At 45.2% G+C, this 27184-nt stretch overlaps 1 protein-coding gene across 1 annotated transcript in view; it reads left to right on the plus strand.

Moving 5' to 3' along the window:
* Positions 1 to 27184, plus strand: part of SARDH (sarcosine dehydrogenase) — a 56014-nt gene that overhangs the window by 25458 nt on the left and 3372 nt on the right. The window contains exons 6-10 of the mRNA XM_039348358.1: positions 4859 to 4959; positions 11237 to 11341; positions 14704 to 14833; positions 25579 to 25665; positions 26606 to 26696. Of these exons, the coding sequence (XP_039204292.1) occupies positions 4859 to 4959; positions 11237 to 11341; positions 14704 to 14833; positions 25579 to 25665; positions 26606 to 26696 (514 nt within the window). The remainder of the gene's footprint in view (positions 1 to 4858; positions 4960 to 11236; positions 11342 to 14703; positions 14834 to 25578; positions 25666 to 26605; positions 26697 to 27184) is intronic.

The raw sequence follows: 27184 nt of genomic DNA on the forward strand, positions 1-27184 counted from the left end.
GACAGGGAAAATTTTTTCTAAACTAGACTTAAGGGAAGCTTACTATCGCGTGAGAATCAAGGAAGGGGACGAATGGAAGACTGCATTTAACTGCCCCATGGGGTGCTATCAATTCAAAGTCTTGCCATTTAGATTACAAGGGGGCCCGGCAGTCTTTATGCAATTAATCAATGATGTTCTAAGGGAGCACCTATTTAAGGGGGTCCTTGTTTACTTGGACGACATTCTTATCTTTACTGAAACAAAAGAAGAACACGTCAAACTTGTCAGAGCGGTTTTAAAGAAGCTGCGAGCCGCTCACCTATATGCCAACTCTCAAAATGCGAATTCCACCAGGAAAGGATAGACTACCTAGGCTATCGCATATCCCCACAGGGCATTGAAATGGACCCAGAGAAGGTCAAAGCAGTACTAAATTGGGCACCACCCCGCACAAGAAAGCAACTACAAAGTTTCCTGGGCTTTGCAAACTTTTACCGCCAATTCATCCCCTCATTTGCCCAGATAGACTTGCCCCTCACTAACTTACTAAAAATGAAGGGAGCATCCTCAGTAAAACCTAGCCAGCCACTAACATGGACAATGGAGTGCCAAGCAGCGTTTGAGAGACTAAAGAGACTTTTTTCTGCCGAACCAATACTAAGGCACCCAGACATGGACAAGCCCTTTGTAATACAGGCAGATGCAATTGATGTGGCAGTGGGGGCTGTGCTATTACAAGAAAATGATGATGCAGTATTGCAACCCTGTGCATATACATCCAAGAAACTCACGGAAACAGAACAGCGCTGGCCCGTATGGGAGAAGGAGGCTTATGGGATACGTTGGGCATTACTCACGTGGCGACAGTTCCTGGAAGGCAACAAAATCCCCTTCCAGGTGTGGACTGATCACAAAAATTTAGAAGCCCTGAAAACTTCCAGGAAACTCAATCCCAAACAAGCCCGCTGGTCCCAGCATTTTCACCAGTTCCAATTTAAACTCAAACATTTACCAGGGAGAAAGAACTTCCTGGCAGATGCTCTATCTCGCATGCCCCAATATAACAGCGCACGAACCACAGACTCTAGACCAATAATGGCAGAGTCACAACTGGCAGCACCAGTAACCACAAGAACCCAAGCCAAAATAAAACCACAACTGGACAGCCAAACTGGGATTGAATTCAGAAAAAGCTTGGAAACAGATGAATGGTTCCAGAAAAACAAAAATGTGTGCACAATGAGAGACGGGTTGCCTTGGGTAGGGGAAAAGTTATATATACCAACAACTCAAAGAGTAACTTTTCATGCACCTTTGCCATGACACAAAATCAGCAGGGCATTTTGGATTTGTAAAAACTTTACATTTAATTAAACGGCAATTTTGGTGGCCATCCATGAAAAAGGACATTGAAAGTTATATAGCCAGTTGTCCAAAATGTGCCACGGCAAAGAGGTTGCAAGGGAAAGTGCCAGGACTATTGCAAACAGTGGCAAGTCCCTCAGCCCCCTGGAGAGAAATAGCCATGGATTTTATAGTGGAATTGCCAGAAAGCAATGGGAATACTGTGGTCTGGACGGTCACGGACTTGTTTTCCAAACAGGTGCACTTTATCCCTTGCCAAAAGATTCCCACTGCAAAAGCCTTAGCAAAACTTTTCATCCAACACATTTACAGATTGCATGGGGCACCCCAACGCATCATCTCTGACAGGGGGTGCAATTTACGTCTGCATTTTGGAAGGAATTTTTATCCCTCTTAGGAACCACTCAGGGACTGACATCTAGCCACCACCCTCAAGGAAATGGGGGGGGCTGAAAAAATGAACTCAGTACTTAAGCAATATTTAAGATGTTTTCTTAGTTTCCAGCAGACCGAGTGGGCGGACTTACTCCCCTTTGCAGAAGTTGCCTACAATAATGCAGTCCACTCCAGCACAGGTTACACTCCTTTTCAAATAGCCACCGGTCAAAGCTTCAACCCCATGCCAGAATTAACCCCAAACGAACCAACGATCCCCTCGCTGAAAGAATGGATGGAAAAATTACAAAACACCTGGCCAATAGTCAGAAAAGCACTAGATGAAGCTAGGCAGGCTTACAAAACACAAGCCGATAAAAAAAGGGTTGAGCCTACACCATTCATTATAGGAGAGATGGTGTACTTATCTACAAAATACCTAAAGTCCCTACAGCCCTGTAAAAAACTTGGACCAAAATACATAGGACCTTTTCCAATTAAAAGAATCATAAATCCAGTAACAGTAGAATTAGAATTACCCAAAAATCTCAGGGAAATACACCCAATTTTTCATTGCAGCTTGCTGAAAAGAGCATCAGTCACCTCTACGGCCAAAAATCCCCCCCCCACCACCTCCAATCATGGTGGAGGGTGAACAACACTTCGAAATAAAGGAAGTCCTTGACTCTAGGAGATATCATGGAGCAACTCAGTACCTAGTTGCCTGGAAACACCTCCCTCCCTCACAAAATGAGTGGGTCCATAAACGTCATGTCAGAGCCCCGAAGCTATTGAAGAAGTTTCACACAGAGTATCCTAACAAGCCTGACTAAATTTTATACTTGTGTTTTCTTTCAGGTGGATCTCTCTTATTGTTAAGAGGGGCCGGATGTCAGAATCCAATTATATTTCATCTTTAAATTATCAAATATAGAAACTCCCAATTCTGCCTTCTCTGGATTCTGCCATAAGAGGGAGAGAAGGGGGAGAACAAAGGGGCTTTATGGCCCTCACTTCCTTCTTTACACTTCAAAGAGCTAAATGCTGAATGTGTGTTTATTGTAACCTCGAAGTGTTAGCATACCAAAGGAGAGTAATTGCCTTTCATGTAGTTATCTGAAGTCTCCATCCAGACGATAGGAAGAAAGAAGAAAGGGAGTGGAATTGTGATACTTGAAACTATCACTGGAAGGGGGGTTGATTGGGTGGGACTACTGGGGAACCCCTTAAAACCTTGAATGGGAGAGCTTGGACCCCAAGTCCTGTCTAGCATGCCTGCAACCATTTTCTCTTAATAAAGGATTCCTGTTGGAAGAATTATTCCAAGAGTTCTGTCTTCTTAAGATGCAAAGTGGGGTGGGTCCTTACAGGAGACTTCAGAGAGGAGTAGATGAAAGCTGATGGCCCCATTGTTATGGTTAGTCCTTTTGGTGGTATCCACATTCAGTCCCTTTTGAAGTTGTACCAAAAGAAGTGAGGGCCATAAAGCCCCTTTGTTCACCCCCCTTCCCTTCATTGTATGACAGAATCCAGAGAGGGCAGAAATGGGGTTTTCCATAGTCGATAACTAGAGATGAAATATAATTGGATTCTGACACCTGGCTGGGGGGGGCCCCTGAAGTAAGCAGGTGCAGGATGTGTGGGGCAGCTCCACCCCTCCCCCACCTGCCTTGCCTTGTTGTGACAGCAGCAGCGGCCTCCTGCTGGACAGGGCTGTTGGTGCCGCCACCACGAGGCAAGGCAGGTGTAAGGACCCACCCCACTTTGCATCTTAAGAAGACAGAACTCTTGGAATAATTCTTCCAACAGGAATCCTTTATTAAGAGAAAATGGTTGCAGGCATGCTAGACAGGACTTGGGGTTCAAGCTCTCCATTCAAGGTTTTAAGGAGTAGTCCCACCCAATCAACCCCCCTTCCAGTGATATAAGTATCACGTCTGGTTCAGGTTACATGAAAGGCAAATACCCTTGGGGAAAACAATAAACACACATTCAGCATTCAGCTCTTTGAAGTGTACTGAAGGAAGTGAGGGCCATAAAGCCCCTTTGTTCTCCCCCTTCTCTCCCTCTGATGGCAGAATCCAGAGAAGGCAGAATTGGGAGCTTCTATATCTGATAATTAAAGATGAAATATAATTGGATTCTGACATCAGGTGTCACGAAAAATATAAGACATCCCTGAATGCTTCTTTTGGAGGCAAAAATAATATAAGACCGGGTCTTATTTTGGGGAAAACGGGGTAGAACCTAGCATAATAGGGCCCTTGGAGGTCTTCAGCCCCTGCTCAAGCAGGAGAGCCTGGGCAAATGGCTGTCCTCTCTTCTTGAAAACCCCCAGTGATGGAGCAGCCACAGCTTCTAAGGCAAGCCATTCCCCTGATTAATGGTTCTCGCTGACAGGAAATTTCTCTGCAGTTCTAGGTTGGATCTCTCTTTAACAATCTTGCACCTGCTCCTTCTTGTCTTGCCCTCAGGTACTTTGGAGAATAGGTCAATCCCCTCTTTTCTCTGACAGCCCCTCAAGTGCTGGAAGATTGCTATCATGTCATCTCTAGTGCTTCTCTTGGTGAGAATAGACATATCCAGTTCCCGCAACTGTTCATTGTATGCTTTAACCTCCACCCTCCTAGTCACCTTTGCTCTCTTTTCTCTCTACTCTTTCCACAGTCTCAGCGTCTTTTTTGTGCTGTGACCAGAACTGGATGCATTACTGTATTCCAAGTGTGGACTTAGCAGTGCAGTATAAAGTGTTAACTCCGCCTGTTCTATCCAGGACATTTTTTTCTTCCCTGAGGCTTTTCAGTGGAGCAACCCTTTTCTCAAGTCCCTTCCAATTAGGAGTTGAGTTTCTACCTGCAGCAGGTGTAAAACCCTTATTTGCTGGGTATTGATGTGGCAGGACAGAGAGAGGGCTCTCTTCAGCTTCCATCCCTAAGTTCATGGCCTAGTCAGCAGAGGAGAGAAGATGGCAGGCTTGACCTCCCTCTTCTGTGCTTGACCAAAGTACTTTTTTCTGCAAGGGTTACCCGGCCAGGTTCATTCTCTGGCTTCCCCTTCCTTGCTTCCTCTTCAAAGCCAAGCCCTCCCCCCCCCACATGCCCTTTGGATGATGGCGGTTGTTTTCCTTCTCCCACAGGTGTGTGGGCCCAAGCCCTGGGGGAAATGGCCGGCGTCCAGGTGCCCCTGGTGGCCATGCACCATGCCTATGTGGTGACAGAGAAGATCGAGGGGATCCAGGTCAGTCCGGCAGAGCTTCTGTCCTGGTGGGACAAATGTTAGTAGCCACAGGTGCTGTGAGTGATTCTGGTGTCTTCCCTTGATTCTAAGCATCTTTTCATAGTGGGAGAACACACCCTTTGTCACACTCATTGCACATGCAGCTCAGAGGGTCCCCCTTCTCAATGTAGGATTGCCATCTTTCCCTGAACTATAAATGTGACTCCATGGTGGGAGGCAAAGGGGGGGAGGCTGAATTTTCCTGTCTATTCATCTGGCTTCCTGACTGCTTCCCACTATTTACTGCGCAGGACGTTTTCCTACTTAACCTTGCTTGCAGGAATATTTTTTTCAAATGTAACACATACCATAGCTTTAACATTTACACAGAATTTTGGAAGCATAGAAAATCGGAAAGTATTCTATGAAAACTCTATGAAAATCCAGTTTCTATGAAGCTGGATGCAGTATTCCAGATGTGGTCTTATTAAAGTTTTATAAAGCACTCCTAATTCCTCATGTGATCTTGACTGTGTTGAAATGGTCTAAGGTCTCTTGCCTGAGCAGGGGGTTGGACTAACAGATCTCCAAGGTCCCTTCCAACTCGGTCCTTCTGTATTCTAAGATCCTTACATCTTTTTACTCCATGCTCTTTTGTCACCTGGGTTGTTTTCCTCTGGACACAGGTCAGATTGTTAGCATCAAACCCTAAAATGATGTGGTATAAGCAACATAGAAGGCAGAGATTTGATGTTTTACTTCAGCCAAAGGTCACCTTTGCTTTTTTCCAACTTGTAATCCACCAAGACATCCAGATTCTTTTCGTGGGCTCTGTTCCCCAGCAGGGTCTCCCCAATCCTCTTCTGAATTCTTTCCACCTAATTGAAGGATGGGGGGAATAGAAGACAGTGGTAGATTCAGGAGGATTCCAGCCAGCTGGAACAATGGCAGATGGCAGATAGGACAATGCAAACGCCTGCATTGGGGGAGGAAAAGCAAAGGCCCCTGTTCAGGGTGGGAGGGAGCCATACCGTGAAAGGGTCTGGGCATCTTGATCACACTGAAGGTGGACAAAAAAGGGCAATGGCTCTCCTAACTGGCATCTTTAGAAATACAGCTTCAGAGTCAAGAGAGCTCCTCCTCCTTCTCTTCCTCCTCCTCCTCCTCCTCCTCCTCCTCCTCCTCCTGAACCTGGGACGTAGTACTAAGCATCACAGAATTATAAAAGGCAATAAAATGAAAACAATTCAGTTTTGGATATGAAATCACTGGTAAAAAACAAAAATAATCACAAGATATTTAATGCAGGGAGAAATTATTCTTGCAGAAAGAATCTGACTATTAGCTCACTCAGCAAAATATTTGGTCTGCCTCTGACAGGGATCTATAAAGAATTGTATCAAAATAACAGTGTTAAATTATGGCAAGAAATGAAAAAAAAAACATAGAAAGGTGGAAGTATCTAAAGCTATCTTGGGTAGAATCGGTCGCATTATCTAAATCAGTGGTTCTCAACCTTTTTAATGCCATGACCCCCAACCGGTCATAAGTCGAGGATTACCCAACCGGTCGTAAGTCGAGGACTTTCCATGCCTGGGAGTGCCGTGCATGCGTGGTGCCGCCCCCTGCGTTGGCCAAGGCATAGCTGGCAAGCGGCAGAGATGGCGCAGGCCGACCACCGGCTGGGCCACCAGCTGGCCCAGCCCAAGGGAGGTAAGGCACCCACCGGGCCCCACGCGTGCCAGCAACCCTCCCTGCTCCCGCTGGCCTCCCACTCCTGGCCCTCTTTTACTTACATTTTTAGTAGTTGCTCAGCAGGGAGGGGTGGAAACTTCCAGACAGCTCGCCTTCGCTGCAGATAACTTGCAGCACCGTTTGCAGAATGGGACTTTTGGCGGGCTCAGCAGGGCAGAGACAGCCTGGACAATTCCTATTGGCTTTTGAAAGCCAATAGAATTAGACTCTATTCAAGAGAGTCTATTCTATTGGCTTTCAAAAGCCAATAGAATAAAAGAGAGTAACACAGCTAAGGAAAAGGGGAAAAAATGGGGGACTGCGTTGTTTGGCGACCCCCGTGAAATGGTCATTCGACCCCAAATGGGGTCCCGACCCACAGGTTGAGAACCACTGATCTAAATGAATGGATTGCCTTGGATAAATGAGAGGTCCACGGGGCTCTGAGCTTAGTTGTTTTCTTGCAGTAGTTTCAGTAACCAAACTAGGTAACACCGTCATGTTGGGTAATGTCTTCAAGAAAACCATCAAGCTCAGAGACAACCAGGGACCCTTCATTTCAACCCTGAGCTCTGTCCATACTGAGATAAACTGTTTGCTCCAAATGGTGCCAGTGACTCAGAAAGCGTCATAAGAAGGGCAAAAAACAACCACAACCACTCAGCCAATTCTTATGGAATGGAAAAAGACTCAGTTAAAGTAAAAATTGTTTAAGATTCCAAAGAGAGAGGTGGTCTTGTCTTTCCAAACTTTAAATTGCACGATAAAGCAAGTTGCTGGTCATGGACAACAGAGTGCATAAAATTCCCAAAGAGCAGAATGGAAAAACTGGAAGGAGCTGGTTTAGCCAATGGATTTCACAGATACAGGGGGATTAAAAGGACATATTATTAGACAAAGTTTGATAGGTCAACATTTTCATCTTTAGTTTCTCCTATAAATGCTTTCCCTGCTGGAGATAATTACAGAAAGAACAGTATGTAATTACATAGGCAGGCATGGTTCATTCAGAGTCAAGGAATAGATTAAATAGATTAATATTCTGAGGACCAGAATATACCATGCTTGATGTATTGACAAATTACTGGAAGGATACAATCATTCATTAAGACTGAAAGGACATTAAGACAAAATGACAGAATTTGAAATGCTTGTACAAAACCAATACCATTTATTAGGGCACATATATTTACTCAGAAATGACACAGGTTTTTTTAAGTGTATAAAATAGATGAAAAATTAAAAATACTAGTACAACAATGGGAAAATTTGTGAACAAAATCTGTAAAATTTACTTTAAGCTACAGCTTAAAAGAAAATTGGTGTAAAATGTTTTAGAGATGGTATGCAATTCAATGATTGCATAGATAGGAACATTTTACCACATTGGGTAGACATGTAAAAACACCATATTATACAGCATGCAATATATACAGTTTAGTTTCTAAGGGTGCCTAATGTTTTGTTAATATTGTGAATTAGCACAAAAGCAAAAAGAGGGACTTAAAAACCAAACATCTTTTTTTCCTCTTCCTTTTTTTCTTTTTAATCAGTTGTCAGATTTGCTTTATTTTTCTTCAACATGCACCAGTAATTAGTAGGGATATCCTTACTTAAGACAGAAACCCTTGTTGTCCAACAAATAATCTGATGTCATACACAGCAGTTTTCTAATGTTATATGGATGAAAAAGCAAAATAATCTTATATCTATTAACACTGGCATTTTAAATCATTAATATTGATATGCCTTTTTTCTGTGTTCAGTGATCTAAGTTATCAGAATATTAGTGAATACTGTGCAAACACCAATATTAAAATATTGAATGTATAATGCATGTTTCAGAAGAGTATAGTAAGAATATTTGAAAAAATTCTTAAGAGAAAACAGTTTTGAAGAGGCATGATGGCCCTGAAGATGTCTCCTGTGGGAGATCCAGGCTCTGCCACTAGAGGGCCCTCCAAGGCTGCTCAAGGGTGTAAGGACCCACCCCACTTTGCATCTTCAGAAGACAGAACTCTTGGAATATTTCTTCCAACAGGCATCCTTTATTAAGAGAAAATGATTGCAGGCGTTCTAGACAGGACTTGGGGGCCAAGCCCTATGGTTCAAGGTTTTAAGGGGTTCCCAGCAACCCCACCCCACCCCACCATTCTTCCAGGCGTTACATTTCCACCCCCTTTTTCCTCACTGCAGGCGGAAGGGAGTCTTCAGAGAGGAGTAGATGAAAGCTGATGGCCCCATTGTTATGGTTAGTCCTTTTGGTGGTATCCACATTCAGTCCCTTTTGAAGTTGTACCGAAGGGCCATAAAACCCCTTTGTTCCCTTCATCGTATGACAGAATCCAGAGAGGGCAGAAATGGGGTTTTCCATAGTCGATAACTAGAGATGAAATAGAATTGGATTCTGACAAAGGGTCTCCACAAAAGGGCATCACTCATTGTGGAGGGCAGAGATGGGTGAGCATCCTGGACCCTGCAGAGTTTCAGCTTGTGGCCTCAGAGGATGGGCAAGGGCATCCACCTGGGACTGGGAGAGCCTCCACTGGGGAAGCTCTGCAAGGCGCCACAGCACAGCTTCCAGACTTGGAAGATTACATGAAGGAGAGTTTCCCTGGAATGAGGACTGTGATCAGTGCAAGAAAAACCCAATGCACAGGAACAGAACAGGTGGTACCTGGTTCAATAGCAGTAACTGTGAGAGGGACCTAGGAGTCCAGGTGGACAATCACTTAAATATTAGCCAGAATGTGCTGTAGCCACAACAAAGCCAGTGCAGACCTAGGCTGTATTAACCGAGGGATAGAATAAAGATCATGCAAAGTGCTTTATACTGCACCGGTAAGACCACACTTGGAATACTGCATTCATATTTTTGCAATATAGACTCTGGAAAGAGTGTAGAGAAGAGCAACAAAGATAATTAAGGGGCTGGAGACAAAAATATACGAAGAACAGTTGCAGGAATCGGTTATGTCTACTAGGGGTGACCTGATAGCAGTGTTCTAATATTTGAGGAGCTGCCACACAGAAGAGGGGGGTCAACCTATTTTCCAAAGCACCAGAAGGCAGGAGAAGAAGCAACAGATGGACACTTATCAAGGCGAGAACAAACCTACAGCTAAGGAGGAATTTCCTGACAGTGAAGAACAATTAACCAGTGGCATGGCTTGCCTCCAACACTGGAGACTTTTAAGGCGAGATTGGATAGCCATTTATCTGAAATGGTATAGATTTTCCTGCTTGGGCGGGGGGTTGGACTAGAAGACCTCCAAGGTCTCTTCCGTTATTCAATAATCTATTGTTCCTGTCCATTCCCATGCATTAGGGCTCGCCTTCTGCCAGCAACCTCAGGTAGATGCATCCTGAAGCATCCTCCATGACCCCTGGCAGCAGCCCTGAGGGATAAAAGTTGGCATGATTGGCCTTCCTCATTACCTGAGGTTGCATCGCCAAGGCAGGACTCCTGTGCCCCTCACTTGGGCCGCTGTTTAAACTTACCAGTCATATTTTATTTATTTATGAGACTTATATACCGCTTTTAAGTGCAAGCACTCTCTAAGCGGTGTACACCAGTAAGCAATGTATATATATATTTACATTGTCCCCAACAATCTGGGTCCTCATTTGACCTACCCCGGAAGGATGGAAGGCTGAGTCAACCTTGAGCCGGTGAGATTTGAACCGCTGACCTGCTGAACACAGTCAGCTAAAGTGGCCTGCAGTACTGCACTCTAACTGCTGCGCCACCTCGGCTCTTTTGTGAGTTGTGCATTCCTTGGAGATATGCGGAAAAGCAATACTCTTGCCCAGTGCTGAAAAAAGGGAGGCCCAGAAAGGTTCTCAGTTGAAGGTCAGGAGGGCCAACTTTGGAGGCTCTGGAGGGCTCTGGAGCGCCTTTCCCAGCCTGGCCCTTCAGGGTTGCCCTGGAGCTCCCAGAGTCCCCAGTTAGAATGGCCAGGATCCTGAGGAGAGATCTCCCAGCTGTTCTCGGTGGTCCCGGGGAGGGGATTGTCTGGGGCCTTAGGAGCAGCTGGTCTTCAGCAGGGGCTCCTTTAGAAGGCAGCAACAGCAGCAGCATTGGTGCGTGTAGAGAGAGGCCCGCGGTTCAAATCTCACCGGCTCAAGGTTGACTCAGCCTTCCATCCTTCCGGGGTAGGTAAAATGAGGACCCAGATTGTTGGGGGCAATGTAAATATATATATATACATTGCTTACTGGTGTACACCGCTTAGAGAGTGCTCGCACTTAAAGCGGTATGTAAGTCTCATAAATAAATAAATAAATAAATAAATAAATAAATAAATAAATAAGACAGAGGAAGAAGCCTCAGCCTGCTCCTCCCTCAGTGGAAGCCACAGGATGGGGGACAGCAGGCAAAACTCCAAAGGGATCCTCCATGTGACCTCTGGGTCTGCAGCCAGCAAGGGGTCCGCCCTTCACCTCTTTGGCTCTCTTGGTGTGAGGTGGGACAGGAGGCAGCCGAGAGAGCTCCCCTCCCTGTGAAAATGCTGACCCGGAGTCTTTTTGAGGCTGAACAGTGATTTTCTCTGGGTATTTTTAGAACATGCCGAACGTTCGAGACCACGATGCCTCCGTGTATTTGCGTCTCCAAGGTGATGCCCTTTCTGTGGGTGGCTATGAGTCAAACCCCATCTTCTGCGAGGAGGTGAGTTGTGTTTTTAAGGAATCGCAAGAAGGAAGTGCTAAGGCTGCAGAAGCTGGGTGGGGGTCTGTGTTGGTGGAGCTGGGTGCTAAACCAGGTGTTCAGAAGGAGATTTTGTGGCACATAAAAAAATCACAGCCACAAAGACATTTAAGAGTTACCCCTGGTTTTGAAAGCTTTGCTCCCTGGCAAGCAGAAGAGAGGCTGCTGGGGAAGGAGAGGGTCTCACCTGGGCAGCTGCTGTGTGGCCCCCTCAGCCCTCTTTGCCTCTCACGTTGGCTTTTTTATTTATTTATTTGCAGCATATAAAATTACATCAGCGACAGCACCTCATAGTGCTTTACAGCCTTCTCTAAGCGGCTTACAGAGCATATTGACCCCAACAATCTGGGTCCTCATTTTACCAACCTCGGAAGGCTGGAAGGCTGAGTCAGCCTTTAATTCTAACAATGTTAGCATTAAAATTTCAAAATTATACTCTTTTAGAAGGAGGCAACAATAAAAGCCATGTTAAAAATCAACTGAAAAGGCAAAGGGAGGGCTTTCAGGGGACTAATAAGCCCCACGGCCACGTGCTCATCTGCCTGTCCCAAGCAAGGCCGCAGAGCCAGGCTGTCACCCCTTTCCTGAAGGCTAGCAGAGGGGGGAAGTCCACCTCACCTCTGGGGGGGGATATTCCACAAGATGGGGATAATGGCAGAGAAAGCTCTCTTCCTGGATCTCCTTATCATCCCTTCCCTGCCTGACCACGTGGAATGAGTCAATGTAATGGGAGGAAGCCAGTTCTATGGGTAGCCTGGCCCCAGGCCATGTAGGGCTTTATAGGTCATAACCAGCACCTGGAATTGGACCCACAAACAGACTGGCACCCAGTGCTGTTCATGCAAGAGGTGTTACATGTGTCATTCTTTAGATGCCAAAAATTGCTCCCCTGGCCCCCTTTTTTACTAGCTGAAGCTTCTGGATACTTTTCAAGGGAAGCCTCATGTAGAGCGTGTTGCAGTAGTCCAAACGGGAGATGGCCAGAGCAAGAGTGACCGGACAGGACAGGGCGTAACTGGCACACAAGGCAAATGCTTTGCTCCTCTACTTCCTCCTCTCTCCCAAAGGTTTGGAAGAGCTCAGGTTGGGGAACATGGTCTGGATTGGACCTGAGGACAGAGAGACCTATTCCTAGTAGCCAGCGCCCCATCTATGGTGCATATCAGGGTGGCTCCCTGTATGTTCCTATTGTGTGCCAGATAGAATGTGGGTTGCACAACAACCACCTTTGCTTGCAGGCCTGGCCCACCTTTCCTGCCCCCCTTCCTCAAGGCAAAGAGCAGTCTTGGCCCCCGGTCTGCCATTCGGTGAGAATCCAGTGTTGTGACTTGGCACTGATTTACAGAAGATGCAGGATGGGCAGAGGGCTTCTTGAATGAATATTAATGGTGAACGGTGGATTTAATCCCAGATTAACAGGCCATTGCTTTCTCTGACTGATCAGAGAGGCCAGGTTTAACCAGAGGAGCAGAGGCTCAAGCTTCCTGTCCTTTCCTGAAGCCTGCAAACTCTTCAGGCAGCTGACAAAGGCAAAGCAAAGGAGGGAAGCTGCATCTGTGCAGAGCCTTTTCCCAATCCAGGAAACGCACCTCGATTCCCAGGTTCCTGGTCTCTAAAGAGTCTGGGAGAATGGTGGACATTCAGGATACTAGGAAGAGCTGACCTGGGGCCACACTTGGAATACTATTGCATCCAGTTCTAGTCACTAGGATACCAAAAAGATGCTGAGAGTCTGGAGAGACTGCAGAGAAGAGCAACAACAACAACTAGGGGGCTGGAGGTTAAATCATAGGATGAATAGTTGAGGGAACAAGGCATGTCCAGCATATTGAAGGATTGGGGGGGGGGCATGATAACTGTCTTCCAATATTGAGGGGCTGTCACAGAGAGGAGGAGGTTGACTTGTTCTCCAAAGCCCCTGAGGGCAGGACAAGAAATAATGGTAGAAGCTTGTTAAAGAGAGATCCAACCTAGAAGGAAGGAAGGAATTTTCTGACATTGAGATCAATTAATCAATGGAACAGCTCGTCTCACTGAGTTGTGGCCACTCCATCACTGGAGGTTTTTAGAAGACAGTCACTTGTCTGAAATGGTATAGAGCAGGGGTAGGCAACCCAAAACACTCAAAGAGCCACTTGGACCCGTTTCCCACCAAAAACAAAACACCGGGAGCCACAAAACCCTTTGGATATCTAAAATGAAGATAACATTGCATATATCCTTTTTTACCTTTATTATAGGGGTGTGTGTGTGTGTGTGTGTGTGTGTGTGTGTGTACACATTAAAAATAAAAGTAAAAATATGACTCTTGGGAATATCCATACTATTAAAACAATGATCACCAAGAGAATGCTTTAAGAGAATAAAATTACATACACACACAGGTAAAAAAAGGATATATGCAGTGTTATCTTCATTTTAGATGTCAAAAGGGTCTCTCTCTCTCTCTCTGTCTCTCTCTCTCTCCCTCCCTCCCTCTCTATCTGCCCTTGGTCTGCCACTCCTCTTCCCCCACTCTCTCTCTCTCTCTCTCTTTCCCCTCCCTCTCTCTCTCTCTTTCTCTCCCTCTCTTTCTCCCCCCCTCCTATCTGCTGCTCACCTGGCAAGCTTCAAGCTGTTCTCCCACAAGCTCAGGGGTAAGCAACCTCGTTTCTTTTATGACTCATGGACTTCAACTCCCATAATTCCTGAGTCAGCCTAGCTGGGCTAGCTAGCTCTCTCCTGCCCTTCCTGCTTCCTGATTCCTGCAGAGACGCAGCAAAGGAAGGAGCTCCGCCTAGTAAGCTTTTCAGCTCCTCGGAGAACACTGTGAGTGCATTCTCTTTTACACACACACACAGAGAGAGAGAGAGAGAGAGAGAGAGAGAGAGAGAGAGAGAGAGAGAGAGAGAGAGAGAAAAGCAGGGAAGCGCAATTGCCTCTCTCTGTCTCTGTCTCTCTCTGCAAAGGCAGAGGAGGCTGGGATCCACAGGGGAAGGCTCAAAGAGCCGCATGCGGCTCCAGAGCCGCAGGTTGCCGACCTGTGGTATAGGTTCTCCTGCTGGACTAGAAGACCTCCAAGGTCCCTTCCAGCCCTATGATTCTGTGATTCTATGACTTATTCCACCAGCAAAGTTCCTGGTGGATAGAGGTGATCTCAATCATGGGGCTGAGTTCAGGCAGCAAGAAAGAAACCGTTTGGAGGAGAAAGTGTGGCTCAAAAGCCGGGAGCAGGGGGAGAATCTGATCCGTTGTTTGCCACCGTGTCTATGGGGTCAGTCGTCCGATGGCTGACATGTTGTCATCAGTGCCTAATGTCTGCAATGCATCTTTTGCCCTTCCAGAGTTTGGACAATTTTGCTTTTGGTCTCTTCAATCTGGACTGGGATGTATTTACACAGCATATTGATGGTGCTATCAACCGAGTCCCAGTCCTGGAGAAAACTGGAATTAAATCAACTGTCTGTGGACCAGGTAAGGACCCCCAGACATCTCCCTCAACATGATTTTTTAAATCTTCACAGTCACATTTATGGGTAGTGGCTTTAACACTGGTTCTTTTAGTAATTCTTCACCACTGTCACAAAGTTATATAATTAAGCTTCATCTTTCGGCTCAGTTTCCAGTAGCCCCCCTTTTTGGAAACCATCTACTTGCTGATGTTGCTGGGGGACTTTTCAGTTCTTTTTTTTTTAATATATAGATATTTTATTAAATTTTTATAGTTGCAAATCTTTAGTGCTTAATAAACAACATGTTGACTAGGTTCACATATTCAACACTAATAGTAATACAACTTCCATTTCTACTCTCTGTTTTGTTTTTCTAGCCATTTATAAAAATTATCCCATGTTTGAAAATATTCTGTATCTTCTTTCCCGTTCATTTTCAATGTAAGCCTATCCATTTCTGCAGAATCCAAAATTTTCCTAATTATATCTTCTGATGGTGTTTTTTCATTTTTCCAGTACTGTGCAAATGTAATTCTCACTGCTATTAATACATGTAGTATTAAATACATATATTTTTTATCATAGTTCTCTGTAATTATACCTAAAGAAATAGTTCTGGCTTAAAGTCTACATGTTTTCTTAACATTTTCTGTAACCACATGTCTATTTTTGACCAATTTCCTTTTGCTTTAGGGCATGTCCACCGAAGGTGATAGTACATGCATGGCTTTTGCCTACATTTCAAACAATTACCAGACATGTTTTTAAACATTTTTGCTAATCTTGCAGGTGATAAATGCCATATATAAAACATTTTATATAGATTTTCTCTATAAATAGCTGCCCTTGTTATTTAAACTTGGAAGTAGAAATATTAACAGTTGAATTTCAACATTGATTTGCTTATAAAGGTTAATTCTAAAGGTAATTAAAATTATTGGTGAATGTAATAAATATGTTCTTTCTTAGCGGCAATAAAAAAATTACTAGCTTAAATATAAGATAGTAGATATGAAGAGAGGAAGTATTAAATGTTGAAATAAGAGAAATTTTGGTTACTAAATTTAAGATATTTAGAAATTATCAGGTAATAGGTAATAGTAGTAAAGTTGGAAGGGACCTTGGAGGTCATCTAATCCAACCCCCTGCTCAGAAAATAATATATTGTATTGGTTGATGTAAGATGATGAGGATTCAAATAGATAAGAACATTAGATCTTGTGATGAATTGTGATACAGGGAATTGGGATTATTTAAATCTTGGAAATTATAAATACTAAACGCTAAAGTTAGATATTAATGGGAAACTAAAAATTGGGAAAAACTAACCAGGACATTGATTGTCTAAAAAGATTGAATGTTAAAACAACTAGGATATGTATAAACAAAAATTATTGATAAATGTAAGAAAGTTATTTTTATTTAATCAATATAATAAGAATTGGATTAATTTAAATATGAGACAGTAAATACCAAGGGGAAAAGAGAAGAAATATTTAATATAATAGTTTGAGATCTATACTAAAGATATTTGTATGTTTTTGAATTATTGACCAACTCAGCCGCCATGTTGCTTTTCAAATATTTAAATATGAAATTAGAAAATCAATAAAAAAATTAAAAAAGAATTGGGCTGGAGGGAAAGCCTGCATTTCAAACTAATTGGAGAATGTGATTTATGACTGTTAATTGGAGGAAGGAATTGTGCTTTGATACTATCTGCTCAGGGGAGGGGAATCCAGTTTTTGGCTTTGACTGTGTTAGTGCTGATGCTATCTTTCTCAAATAATAATAATAATAATAATAGTAAAGTTGGAAGGGACCTTAGAGGTCATCAAGTCCAACCCCCTGCTTAGGCAGGAAATCCTATACCATTTCGGACAAATGGCTGTCCAGTCTCTTCTTAAAAACTTCCAGTGTTGGAGCATTCACTACTTCTGGAAACAGGTTGTTCCACTGGTTAATTGTTCTAACTGTCAGGAAGTTTCTCCTTAGTTCTAGGTTGCTTCTCTCCTTGATTAGTTTCTACCTGTTGCTGCCTTCAGGCGCTTTGGAAAATAGCTTGACTCCCTCTTCTTTGTGGCAGCCCCTGAGATATTGGAATACTGCTATCATGTCCCCCCTTGTCCTTCTCTTCATTAAACTAGACATACCCAATTCCAGCAACCGTTCCTTATATGCTTTAGCCTCCAGTCCCCTAATCATCTTTGTTGCTCTTCTCTGTACTCTTTCTAGTGTCTCAACATCTTTTTTATATCGTGGTGACCAAACCTGGATGCAGTATTCCAAGTATGGCCTTACCAAGGCATTGTAAAGTGGTATTAACACTTCACGTGATTTTGATTCTATCCTTCTGTTAATGCAGCCTAGCACTGTGTTGGCCTTTTTGGCAGCTGCAGCACACTGCTGGCTCATATTTAGGTGATTGTCCATTAGGACTCCGAGATCCCTCTCACAGTTACTACTATTGAGCAAGATACCCCTTATATTATACCTGTGCATTTGGTTTTTCTTGCCTAAATGTAGAACCTTGCTTTTTTCACCATTGAATTTCATTTTGTTAGATAGTGCCCAATGTTCAAGTCTGTCCAGATCCTTCTGTATCTTAAGCCTGTCTTCTGGAGTGTTGGCTATTCCTGCCAGCTTGGTGTCGTCTGCAAATTTGATGAGTTCCCCATCTATCCCCTCGTCCAAATCGTTGATGAAGATGTTGAAGAGCACTGGGCCCAGAACAGAGCCCTGGGGCACCACACTACACATTTCTTCCATGTAGATGCGGTTCCATTGAAGACCACATGCTGAGTACGGCCGGTCAGCCAGCTACAGATCCATTTAATGGTGATGCTGTCTACCCCACATTTTTCTATCTTGTCAAGTAGTAGGTTGTGATCTACTTTATCAAATGCCTTACTGAAGTCCAAGTAAATTATATCCATAGCATTCCTCTGGTCCACTAATTTTGTCACTTGGTCAAGAATGCAATAAGATTTGTCTGGCATGATCTATTTTGATGAAGCCATGTTGGCTTTTAGTAATGACTTTGTTTGCCTCTAGGTGTTCGCTGATTCGTTGTTTGATTATCTTTTCCAGCATCTTCCCAGGTATTGAGGTCAGGCTGATAGGTCTGTAATTTCTTGGGTCCATTTTTTTTCCTTTTTTGAAGATGGGAACTACATCAGCTCTTTTCCATTCCTCTGGTAGTTCCCCAGTGCTCCAGGATCTTTGAAAAATATAGTTCAGTGGTTCTGAGATCACATCTGCCAGTTCCTTGAGAGCCTTGGGGTGTAATCCATCTGGTCCTGGCGATTTGAATTCGTCTAGGCTGGACAGGTGCTCACTTACCATTTTCTTGCCTATCTTAACTTGTGTTTCTATTTTGTTTTTTATGGCACTATTTTTGATAGGTTGGTCTGTTTTTTCCCTTTGTGTAAAGACAGATGCAAAAAACGAGTTAAATAATTCTGCTTTCTCCCTATTGCTTGTCACTTTCTTGCCACTTTCACCCACTAATGGACCAATAATTTCCTTCACTTTTTTCTTGTTTTTTGCATGTTGAAAGAAGCTTTTTTGTTATTTTTGACTTTGGTTGCAAGCCTTAGTTCATTTTGAGCCTTGGCTTTCCTCACTTCATCTTTGCAGGCTCGGGCTATTTGCTGATATTCTGACTTAGTTATGTGCCCCTCTTTCCACTTTCTATACTTGTCCTTTTTATCTTTCAATTTGTCAGAGAGTTCTTTATGTAGCCATGCTGGTTTCTTTTGAGAGCTGTTATTTTTCCTCTTTGTTGGTATTGTGCTAGACTGGGCTTTTATTATCTCATTTTTCAAAATTTCCCAAGCTTCTTGAGTTGTTTTCCCCTTGAGGATTCTCATCCATGGAATCCTTCCCAAGCCCTCTCTAAGTTTATTAAAATTAGCTCTCTTGAAGTCCAAGACTCTAGTTTGACTATATTCTATGCTTGTGCTTCCATAATGTTGAATTCCAAATTGCATGATCACTTCCTCCCAGGGTTCCTATGGCTTCAACACCTTCTATCATTTCATCTCTGTTAGTGAGAATTAGATCCAAAATGGCTAACCCCCTAGTTCCCTTCTCTACTTTTTGGGAGAAAGTTGTCTGCTAGGTTTGCCAGGAACCTGTTTGATCTTCCACTTGGTGTGGAGTTTGTCTCCCAGTTGATGTCAGGGTAGTTAAAGTCCCCCATTACTATTGTGATGTGCTTCCTTAGTTAGCTGACTAGTAAAAAGTTCATCTATTTCCTCTGTTTGTTTGGGTGGCCTGTAGTATACACCTATGGCAATGTCATTTCCCCCCCCCTTTTATATTGACCCAAATGCATTCAAATAAAGATTCTTTAAGGTAAACAATGCCTCCAAGTTCTTTGAAGAGTTTCATCTGTTGAAACATGACACCCTGGTCATCATGGTGTCAAATCCAACTAGCGAATCCAAGAAAGGAACTCCTGGGACATTGTTCTTCCCAAAAGTAATAATTTTATTGAATACACTACATTGGCACAAAAGAAGCAAAAACCAGCTCTGAATTTCCTGCTCAAAGATCTATATAATTAAAGATGAATTTTTGGCCACTCCCCATAGTCCATTGCATTGTCCAATCACCTACGCACTATTTGTTATGGGAACTGTCTGGATCGTTCAAACATCTAAGGTACTGTTCCAATACTGAGTTTGTTTGTTCACCACCACCCCTATTCATTTGCCTCATGAGGAAGTCGACATGATCAACCTCGCCACTTTCTTCCTCTTCATATCCGAGCTCGTCCAGCTCTGCTTGCCAGTAGCATCGTTGGCTGCCTTGGCTGCCTCGAGTGAGAGTTACTTTCTTGGTCCTCCCCTCCCAATCATCTTTCTTTCTGATGCCAATGAGCCACCTGGGCTTTGATGCATCTCCTACACTGGCAACCTTTGTCCATTCGGAGAGATCCACTGCGGGGTTAGCCTTGGCAGAGGCTTCCCTCCAGCATTCAGCTTCCTCTTGGTCATTGCCTTGTGTCAACATTCCTTGCACGGTCCCCACGGTAGAGGTGAATGCCTCTCGGGGTTGACCACTATTGCAGATTCCACTTAATGTAAGGACCTGCCCCAGCTGTCCCTCTCAGGAAAGTACAACTCTTGATGCCATGTGGTTAATCAAAAGAACTTTTACTGAGAAACAGTGGTTGCAGTAAAGTTGGGTGGAATCTGACATTCTAGCAGAAAGTACCAAGCTATTCTTCCCACTTTGAGACCCAGCCCCCCTGATCAGTCCACCGGCTGCCAACGCAATGTTGTTTTGAGAACACTGAAGCACAGAACAGATAACAGTTCATCTTCGGGGCACAGCGACCTTGGAGTCAGGCTGGAACCGGCTGGGAGGGAGTCCATTCTGTCTCCGAAGATGATCCCTCTCCTTAATTCTCAGGCAGCTCCAGCATTATAGCAAAAATGAGAGTATGCAAAGAATGCTTCCCCAAAGCGTCCTTCTCCCCCCTCCACCAGAATGGCAGGGCACCCGTAAAAATGGACCTGACATGCTGCCATCCCAAAAGAGAGGGATTAAACCTGCAAAAAACAGGGGAGCGAAGAAAACGAATTATAACAATCACCTAGGTTTATCAGGATATTGATTATGAAAATGTTTCACTAATCTAGGGACTCTAACCTATCTAGAACCCACTCACTCATTCTGGCTGGTAGCAAATTCCTTCCACGCCACTAAATACTGAAGGTTTCCCCTTTGCAATCACTTTAACCTTCTAAAAAATTGCGACTGAAGTTTGTGGGGCCTTTCCCCATTAAACACCTTATCAATCCTGTTACGATGGAGCTAGACTTGCCAAAGTCATTTCACTGGATCCATCCCATTTTTCACTGCAGTTGATTAAAACCTGAGGTTTCCTCACCCCTTAGACCAGTTCCTCTCCCTGTTCCTGAACCTGTAATGATGGAGGGTGAACAACATTTTGGAGTGCAACAATTCTGGATTGTCATAGGCATAGGGGGAACCTTCAGTATTTAGTGGCGTGGAAGGACTTTCCTACCGGCCAGAGTGAGTGGGTAGATTCTAGACATGTTAGAGTCCCTAGATTTTCATAATCAGTATCCAGATAAACCCAAGTTATTGTTCTAATTCTTTTTCTTTTCTCCCCTGTTTTAATCAAAGTGGGAAGAATAGACAAAAGGGACGTGGAATGTGGCAAGCATCTCTCCCTCGTATCTCTGGGAAGCTCTCGTGGAACCCAGGAGCACGGCTGAGCCGCGTGTTGCTGGGCTGCCACAGGTTCAAGCAAATAGCAATAGCAATAAGACTTATAGACCACTTCACAGTGCCTTACAGCCTTCTAAGAGGTTTACAGAGTCAGCATATGATCCCCAACAATCTGGGTCCTTATTTTATGGACCTTGGAAGGATGGAAGGCTGAGTCAACCTTGAGCCAGTCAGGATTGAACTGCTGACAGTGAGCTGAATTAGCCTGCACTGTGCCACTACGGCTCTTGTCATGCCCTGTCCTGGCTGTTGCATTAGTTGCATCATGGCGTTTTTCGGATTGGTCCCTTATGCATTGACCTGACGCTGGTATTGCCTTTACAAGAAGCATCACTTTCTCACTGTGAGGTCCTGTCTTTTGCCCTGGTGCTTCTTCAGAGTAGACCTCATGTCTGAGCCTCAGCCCTGCATGGTTCTTCTCAAAAATCTCCATTCACTGGTTTCTGCTGCAGCCATTCCCCAGGTTTCGCCTGCTGACCTTTCGCCAAAGGCTCCTCACTCCTCCGCTGGCAGAACTCAGGATGGTCTTTGCTGAGCTGCCTCCAGTGCTGTACCCGTATGTCACATCTCCTCCCACTTGCTCAGTCAACCAGGTGGGGAGAGGAACTCGCCCTTGGTCCAAGATCTATCACTTCACCAATTCTCACCTGATGCTTCCAGTCTCATTGAAGACATCTGGTTGATTTAAGTCAGTTTCTGTGCCTTTGCCTTTTTTCTGCATTGGGCCTTTCAGTTAGACTCTCTTTTTACTTGAGGAATTCTGCACCCAATGATGGCAGAAAATTGATCGGTCTTGGACAGGAACTGTGTCTTTGTGGGCCTTTGCCCTCTGCCTTGCCAACTCTTACGTTTGTATGATGAATTGCCATCATTTTTGAGGAAGAAGATATCTCTGTTCCTGTCACATTTGCCAGAGGACAAATGGTCCCAAGTTCTTCAGATTAAAACATCTTGTTTTGCCAAGCGAGGCAGCAAAACTAAAGGCGGTTCACTCTGCAGCTGATTCATAGGTCTCTCGATATGCTTGTCTTGGCTACACAGCTTGTGTGGGAGGCAAGATGGAGGCACTTGAGTTCTGGTGCAATGCAGCTTGGACAATTATGTGCATGCAGGCAAGATGCACGCTGGTGATGCAGTGTGTAACTTGTTTACTACCACAAGGCCAACAGCAGATCTTCCACATAAAAGGAGCAGATGGACCAGAGCAGCTACAATAATAACTGGATCAATACAATAATAATATTATTGGGCCTCTCATATTTAACTACGGGTGGCCGTGTGTGGGAAAAATTCTTTTTTTCCAGACTCTCTGGGAAGAAGAACCAGAGATCAGGACCCTGGGATCTTGGAGGATTAATTCGGAGTCTCAGGAGGGCAAAGGGCCTGGCAACCTGAGCCCCTCAGGATGAAAGGTCTGGACTTAGTGGCTACTTTGAGCATTTGGGGCAATACTGCTGCCCAATCTAATCCCATCCCAGTTGTCTGAACTATCACCCGTCTTACAGGAAAGCTATCAAAGACAGAAGAAATCTCTTAACAGTGGCAGTAACTCCAAGCAGGCACATAGACTGCAATTATTTCCCCTGCTCCATCGTAAGTTTCTTCTCTACTCTCCGTTTAGCTTTCTTGCTGGAGACCAACTCAGTGTGGCCACCTGATTGGGACTAGGACTTGTGGGTGTTGCGTTGTTAATTACATTACTGTAGGCAGGATTTTCAGATGCATTCAGTACAGGCTTTCCTGCTGTTACACTTACCTGCTAGGTAACTTATATAAAGAAACTGAAACTTTCTTGTACATGACAACTGCAGAGAGATTCTTGCAACAAAGATGGAAAGATTTGGCACTACCCACAATGGAGGGATAGTGATGATGGAACTTGCTGAGATGGCTACATTGACTTTTTTGATTAGAGAAAATAGCAGAAAAGAGATGGCATTATTCTACATATCTTCGGGCATTCAGCAGCTGCAATCTCAGTCATCCACACCACTCATTTGCACACCAACCTGCTTGTAGGAATAGCCCCCCCCCCATTCAATTCCTCCTGAAACTGGTAAAGGACAAGTCTTCCCCTGGTTTCTGCCTTGCATCAAAGAATCCTTATACCAGTAGCTGAATTTAAACACTGTCACCAGAGGAATCATCAATTGTCTCCTCTTAAAGAATTCCTGATCACTGGTGGTCAGTATCCAGATGGGGAACTTCTCTTCTGCCCCTCTCCATCAGGGGCACTTGGCCCAGCCCATCAGGGATCGGGCCTGCTGGAGCGGTTTCCACAGCAACTCTCTTCTGGACTCATCCAGGATAGTGATACCAAACTAAGTGTCTTCTTTCTTGGCAACTCTCCTCAGCTTTGTTCAGCAAACTCCTCTTTGGCATTTCACCTGGATTGAAATGAGATGCCACCCGGAGCCTCCAAATAAAGGTGGATCATAACTTCAATAAATAATTTCAGCTGAGCTCCACCCCAGTTGTGTTCCTCTTCCTCTTCTCCCTCCCGAGAAGCATTTTGTGCCCTGTCCTCTGTCCAGCTGGAGCCTCCGTGATGCCCAGCTCCCCCTCCCTCCTGGCGCTTTTGGCGGGTGATGCACCTTGTGGCCCACACCTGAGAAACCTCCACATGGATTCTCTCACCCCTCAGCTCCAGTGGAAGGGTCTGTCCTTCTGCCCTCGCCTTGCCGGGCCCTTGTGGACCCATTCCATCAGGCCGATGCTTCCTCATGGCCTCCAATGCCCATTTAGAGATTGGGGCCTTCTGCATGGCAGTTGCATATCCAGCTTTGCTGAGCGCTCCCTAAGCCCGACTCCCATCACAAGAGCCAAGGCAGCCTTTGTCCAATCACCACTGCTAAGCTTAGCCCGCCATTTTCATCCAGCAATACCGGCTGGATCATCGCTGCCCAAGAGGATGGTCCTCCACTTCTTGGTCACCTGATGGGGATGAGGCCATTCTCTGATCATAGGCCTGTATGGATAACCAGGAGGAGGACCCATCACTTGGACTGGCCCCAAGCCAAATGGTGTTCCTGGGGAGGGACTCCCCCTCCCCAGAGCTGTTCTAGAAGGTTCTGAAGGGAGGTAAGAAATCCAGACAAGTGAAGACCTTTCCCAGATCTTCTCTGGAGACCTTCTAGTGCAGGGGTCTCCAACCCCCAGTCCGTGGAATAGGACCGGGCTGCAGCATGCCAGCTGCTGATCTGCACAAACAAGCAAAGCCCCATGCGTGAGATGCAGGCAGCACACAAAACCACACACTCTCCGGTCCATGGAAAAACCTTTCTCCACGGAATCAGTCCCTGATGCCCCAAAGTCTGGGGATCTCTGTTCTAGTGCGTCAGGCACCATGTGGCAGTAACCGCCATCAGCCAGGAGCTTCCCACCCTTCCTTTCCCTGGCAAAGTGGAGGAGAGGTAAAACATGGCTGGAAGCTACTAAAGACCAGGGAGAAAATCAGCCAGAGAGGGGTTCATCAGGAGGTGGGGGCTGAAGACGGAAGAGGGTGACCTTCCTCTCTGCCTAGAACCCACTGGGCCCGGGGGAGAGGGACGAGGCGGGGTTGTTTTCCCATGCTGGAAAGTGGGAGGGAGGGAGGTCTGGGAAGGCTCCCTGTCTGCTTCCTCCAAGTGCTGCTTTTTTGACAGCCGCCCTTCCAGGCGTCAGCAAGAAGGAAGAAAGTCTTCTGTGATGAACTGAGCTGAGTTTCTGAAGTCAAAGGAGTTAGAATATTTATAGTTCACCTTTTCTCATAGTTCAACCCCCAAATTAATAGACTTTACCCGCAGAAACTGAATCAGCTTTTTTAAGCCTCTTACTTTCCTCCATTAGTCATAATGAAAGAAATATTAAGCCGAAGAAAAATGCAAAATGGTACTTTCTTGGAATGTGTGGGTTAAGTAAGGAAAAGATGACTGTTTTGGAGACAGTTTTTAAAAATATGAACAAATCCCTAAAGTATTTTCAGCTCAATTAGGGGAGGTTTTGCCAAGGATTCTCAAGGAGAATTTTTTGAGCTCTAAAAAAATAAGACTTGACCTGAGGAAGAGGCAGAGACCAGGGTGAGGTGCAAGACAGTTGGGGTGGATGAAGTGACCACCAGTTCCTTTATCTGCAGTCCTGGGGCCAGCAGTGGGAGTTGCCAGTGGGCTGGTGCTTTTCTCTCTCCCCCTCCCTCCCTCCCTCCCTCCCTCCCCCCCTCTCTCTCACACACACACACATATACACCTTCTCCCACCCCCTACTATTTCCTCTTCTGCACTTCCTTTGTGCACTGGTCTCTGGTCTTCCAAGCATGATCTTTCCACAGAGAAATCCATGTATGTGTGTGTTTATGTGTGAGAGAGTTTTCTTTCCCAGGAATTAGAGAACTCTGCAGTTCTTGACGGGGGTCTGACTCTGGGTGTGCATACTGTATCTAAAATTGCCGCATTAGTGCACAGGATTAAAGCTGGAATTGCTGCACTGCATTTAATCCTCCCTCTCGCTTTCTCACTGCCCCAGAATCCTTCACCGCAGACCACAAGCCTCTCCTAGGGGAAGCGCCAGAAGTCCGTGGCTTTTTCCTGGGATGTGGCTTTAACAGTGCCGGTAAGGAGCAAGCCGCCTCGGCCCCTAAAGTAACCTTTGCAGCCTTCCCAGGCAGGAGGGTTGGGGAAATGTGCACCTGCCTGGCTTCTGGCATGGAAAGTGCTCAGCCCAAGTCCGTTAGAAGAGGGCGCTGGCCAGTGGTTGCCCTTGGGCCAAGCCGTGGGCCCGGGACACTCTGTTGCAGAAAGAGAGCAGGGAGGGGGGAACAATGTTTCCAAGGCTCCCCAAAAGCACTCCCCCCAGCTTGATCCCGGGGAGAGCTGTTCAGTCCTAGTGAGATTTGCTTGGGGTATGTGTGCTTTTGGAGAGGAGGCAGAAGAGTCTTTTGCTGGGGTTTTTCACATCCTAGAAGAGCATGGAAGGTGAGAGCACCATAAATATGGCAGCAGAGAAACACCCTATTTAAATAAATGCATTTGGCATAGATTCAGGATTTAGTGAGAGGAGCCCCGTTGGTCACCCACCCCTCTCCACAGCCTTGTGGATGACCCGGAGCCCAGGGCTGCTCCTGAGGCAAAAATCTCACTCAGCCAGCACCCTCACCCTGCCAAAGGCCTTGCTGTGCAGAAGCAGAGCTGTCCTTGGCCAGGCTGCTCCTACCATCATTGCTTCCTACCCCACACAGGGTGAAGCCCTTATTTGAGCTTCTGGTTAATTTTATCTCCTGCAGTTTCTAGTTCTTGAAATCACTGTGTAGCTTTGAGTGAAAAGCTGCCGCCTTAAAGGTCACATTTAAATAAATTTGCAAGGGCCATTCTGAGCTAATAAGTGAGTGAGACCCTGCAAGATTGTCAGGAAATAGCTTTCTTCCATGTGTAGGAAAGCAGAAATCCAGTTATCTATGGCTCCCAAGTTGTCCAGCAAAAGAAGCAGCCCAGAATTGGTAGAGGATGCATTTTATAAAGGAGCATCTTTGACTTCTAGCCCTTCCTTTCCATAGGAATGATGCTTGGAGGAGGCTGTGGGAAGGAACTGGCCCACTGGATTGTCCACGGACATCCAGAGAAGGACATGTTCAGCTATGACATTAGGTGAGCAGTGTGTCATGATTCCATGCCAGCCTGTGTTCCCAACAGCTGAGTCTGGGGAATCTGAGGAGGAGGTGGAGGAGGCATTTGAAGGGCCATCAGGGTCAGAAGGCGGCTCTGATGAATTACAGGACTCACGGTTTGATGAAGAGCCTGGGCCCTCCAGTCGTGTTCCTGATGAAGCTCAGCTGTGTGGGGAGAATGAGTCAGACTTGGAGGACTCACACCTGATGGACATGATGATTGATGCTCATAGATGCCGGCAATTAGCAAGAGCCGATCAGCAGCAGTCAATACAACAACTCTAGGGGAAGAGGAGAAGGCATTGAGAGGCAACGCCTTGGGACTGCTTTATAAAAAGGGGAGGTGTGGGCTGTGCTGGTTGCTAAAGGCAACTGTTGCAAAGTACTTCATGGGATCATGTTCTGTTAGTATTGCCGGTGACTACTTTTCTGTTTGTATTGTGTTTCATGTGGACAATGTCCTTCATT

The sequence above is a fragment of the Crotalus tigris genome, unplaced genomic scaffold, assembly GCF_016545835.1.
Source record: "Crotalus tigris isolate CLP2741 ecotype Arizona unplaced genomic scaffold, ASM1654583v1 scf7180000018142.649072, whole genome shotgun sequence".
Classification (NCBI taxonomy): Eukaryota; Metazoa; Chordata; class Lepidosauria; order Squamata; family Viperidae; genus Crotalus; species Crotalus tigris.